This window comes from Haplochromis burtoni, unplaced genomic scaffold (assembly GCF_018398535.1).
Source record: "Haplochromis burtoni strain Fernald_Lab_line unplaced genomic scaffold, NCSU_Asbu1 Contig_1421, whole genome shotgun sequence".
Taxonomy (NCBI): Eukaryota; Metazoa; Chordata; class Actinopteri; order Cichliformes; family Cichlidae; genus Haplochromis; species Haplochromis burtoni.
This window is the reverse complement of record NW_024583782.1, coordinates 1-2,983: the sequence shown is the minus strand read 5'-3', so window position 1 is coordinate 2,983 and position 2,983 is coordinate 1. Positions and strand designations below refer to the sequence as shown.

Below are 2,983 nucleotides of genomic sequence, written 5' to 3'. Positions count from 1 at the left end.
AAATAAACTTCACTCATATCGTCAGTTTGCTGCATTTTGGGTCCTCCTTTTCCTCCACTCCACACGGCTCACTCCGCCAGCCGTGACACATGGCAAGCTATACCTATACCCAGTGGTTACAATAAAGCCATTTTAACCATGGGCCATTTTCGCAATCACCTGACCTGGTCCTGACGATCATTGGTTTAAAATCAAAAACTTCAAATACCTGCACGCCCCACCTAACTCACCCTTGTTTCAAATGCATTTACATGGGTTACATTTCCATTTCCAAAAAGATTAAGATGTTAGCTTACAACCCTACCTCATCCCTTGCTATTCCGTGCTCCTCCGCCACAAGCTCATGCAGGACTTGAGAGTGCTGCTGGTGGTAATGCTCCTGGGCTTTGAGGTTTAGCTCCAGCTGAAGCCTGTCGTGTGCTTCAGAAAGCAGTTCCCTCAGTTTTTTATTCTCCTTTTCAATCTGCTCTTGGATTGTCCTCTTCCGGTCCAGCGCTGCCTGCCGCCTCGTCTCATCTTCTATTTTCCTGCGTTTCTTCTGTTGTTGGCATCTCTCATACTCTTGTTTCTGGTCATCAATTCTTCCTGCAGGGAAATGAATGACTCTTATAGTTAACGAAGTTTGCTTTAAATTAGTAAAACAATAAAGATTTATTTGAACTTGTAAACTGGTCTCTACCACGAGCTGCACTCTGCTGTGTTCTATTCAGTTGAATTCAATTCAGTTTTATTTATATAACACAAAATAAGTATCACACTAGAAGGTAACCTGTAGGATGGCAGGCTGAACGAGACACATGCTCTTTTGTTCACATGTAAAATACATGTATAAGGAGGGACTGTTAGGGTTGAACATTTTTCTTTTTTTCTATTAAATAAAGCTGTTTTAATCATGTTATTTATACACAATGCAGTTGTGCTCATAAATAAGTTGGCACTCCATGTTTTGAGAGTAAAGAGCTTCATTCAGCATTATTGTCTGGATCTGAAATATTGAAGAGTGGACGTTGAGCGCAGAGGGGTATTTTGCAACACGCCTACACACACTGACAGCGTTTATAATAGGTCTCTGTGTCAGAGAGTCCGAACAAGATATCCTGAACCAGACCTAAAATAAGCAGAAGAACAATGAATAAAAACATTAGATAATCAAGGCTGTGCAGGGTGTTTTTGTCTCTCTGAGTCCAGGAAAAAGAGCAGATAGGAGGTCGAGGAAGTAAGCGGACGTGGCTTGAACAAGGAGGATTCGGAGCAAACTGCCACGTTTGTGTTGGGAGAAGACAGCCATAACAATCTTTGTTATTGTCTCACTATACAAGCCAGTAAGGCCAGCTTCAAGGTTGTCTTTGATAATAATAATAATGTATACTTTATTGATCCCCATGGGGAAATGTCAGGCAGACTATTATATCACGCAAAGGTCCAGCGCTGTAAACTTGTAATTTCATTTGTTCATTTTTTAGGGAATTATCTGATTCTTGTGTCAAGTTTTGGTGCTTAACGTTATATTATTATTATATTCATGTAAAAACTGTTCAGACATTCGTTTAGGCAAAATGATTGGTTAGGTTTAGGTGATAAAACCTAAATAGTCGTATTAACAAATCTTCAGCCTTTCCTCTTAAATTTCAAATGAGTCTCTCCAACATGTGCAAACACACAACCAGGCACTTATTACTCATACATACCAAAGTTTGCACAGCAGTCAGCAATGACATTCAGTCTTCCATTGACCAGTTCAATTTTTCCACCGTCATCGCTTTCTCTTAAGGTGTACGGAGCACTGTGACCTGCACACCTGAGGTCCCACTCTGAGTGATCTCCATATCTAAAACGGAGGCCCTCAGAATTGAATGGAGGTATTGGATGTAAGTACTTTCCTGTGCTATGGCCGTGCACTGTACGAACACCCTGTAAACAGAGAAGGGTGGGCATATAGAGACGCATAACATCACAATGGTTAAATCATTTTATATACTGTTTTCTAACTTACCCCTCTACCCACACTAGAGTAGTGAAAGGCATAGGGAGTCTTATTATGTATTGTAAAGGAGCTCCCCATGGTCCAGGCTCTGGAAGAAAACAAACAGATTATAGTTATCATTCTTAAAGTAATATTTATTTATGAAGTGGTTCTGTATATGTCACAAGCTGCTCCTCAGAAAACAAACTGAGTTAACAGAAAACCTGTTTGTCTGTTCAGCAGTTGTTGAGTAGCCAACACCGGAGCTGTGTGGAAAATAAAATCTTATCTGGAACTTGGGAACAGATATGTTTACTCAGCTTATGGTTCAGCAGCAAACTCTGGGATCAGCTGGCGAGCTTAAAACTCACTCTGTGGGAATCAGTGGATTAGCCCTCTAAGGAGAAACCAGAGTTTTGTGGCTGAAACACAGTCAAACCTTACTGCACATTGGGTTTCTGGCAAGAATAAAATGTTATAGTTTTCTTTCTCATAACTCTGATACTGCCTGACCCAGATACTTCTGTGTGTGTACAGCATTGTTCCAGGGTGTGATCTGTGGCTCAGCAGCAAGGGAGGGGTGGTGCAGTGGGTTCAGGGGCAGCGAGGAGCAGACAGCTGCACAAGGATCAGCTGTGACAAGGAAACATTGTGAGCTAGAGAACAATGTCAGCCAACAAGGCTGACATTGTTTTGATGGCTGACCTGGTTTGACAAGCTCTGGGACGGGTAGTTATTTTTACAACACTGGATTTAAACATCGGCTACTCATAGATTAATTGATCTCAATTTAAATTGAATTCAATTGTATTTATATATATATTTAAATATTTAACAACTGCCCCAAGGTGCTTTATATTTTAAGACCCTAAAATCATACAGGTGAATTACTGCACCCTGTATGTCTCCTTCTCATTCACACATATATTCTGTCTTGCTTTTGTTGACTTTTTATTCCTCTTCTCTTCGGAGCATACTCAGACACTCTGCTACATGCACTTCAAACATCACATCTGCAGA

At 40.7% G+C, this 2,983-nt stretch overlaps 1 protein-coding gene across 1 annotated transcript; it reads right to left on the bottom strand.

The window, feature by feature from the left end:
* Positions 1 to 304: 304 nt before the first annotated feature.
* On the bottom strand, positions 305 to 2,072 carry LOC106632695 (the record flags this gene model as incomplete). The annotated part of the gene is given in 3 exon segments (XM_014331116.2): positions 305 to 585; positions 1,689 to 1,911; positions 1,994 to 2,072. Coding segments are annotated over 3 exon segments (573 nt in total), but the record flags the coding sequence as incomplete, so codon positions are not given.
* Between the last annotated feature and the right edge of the window lie 911 nt (positions 2,073 to 2,983).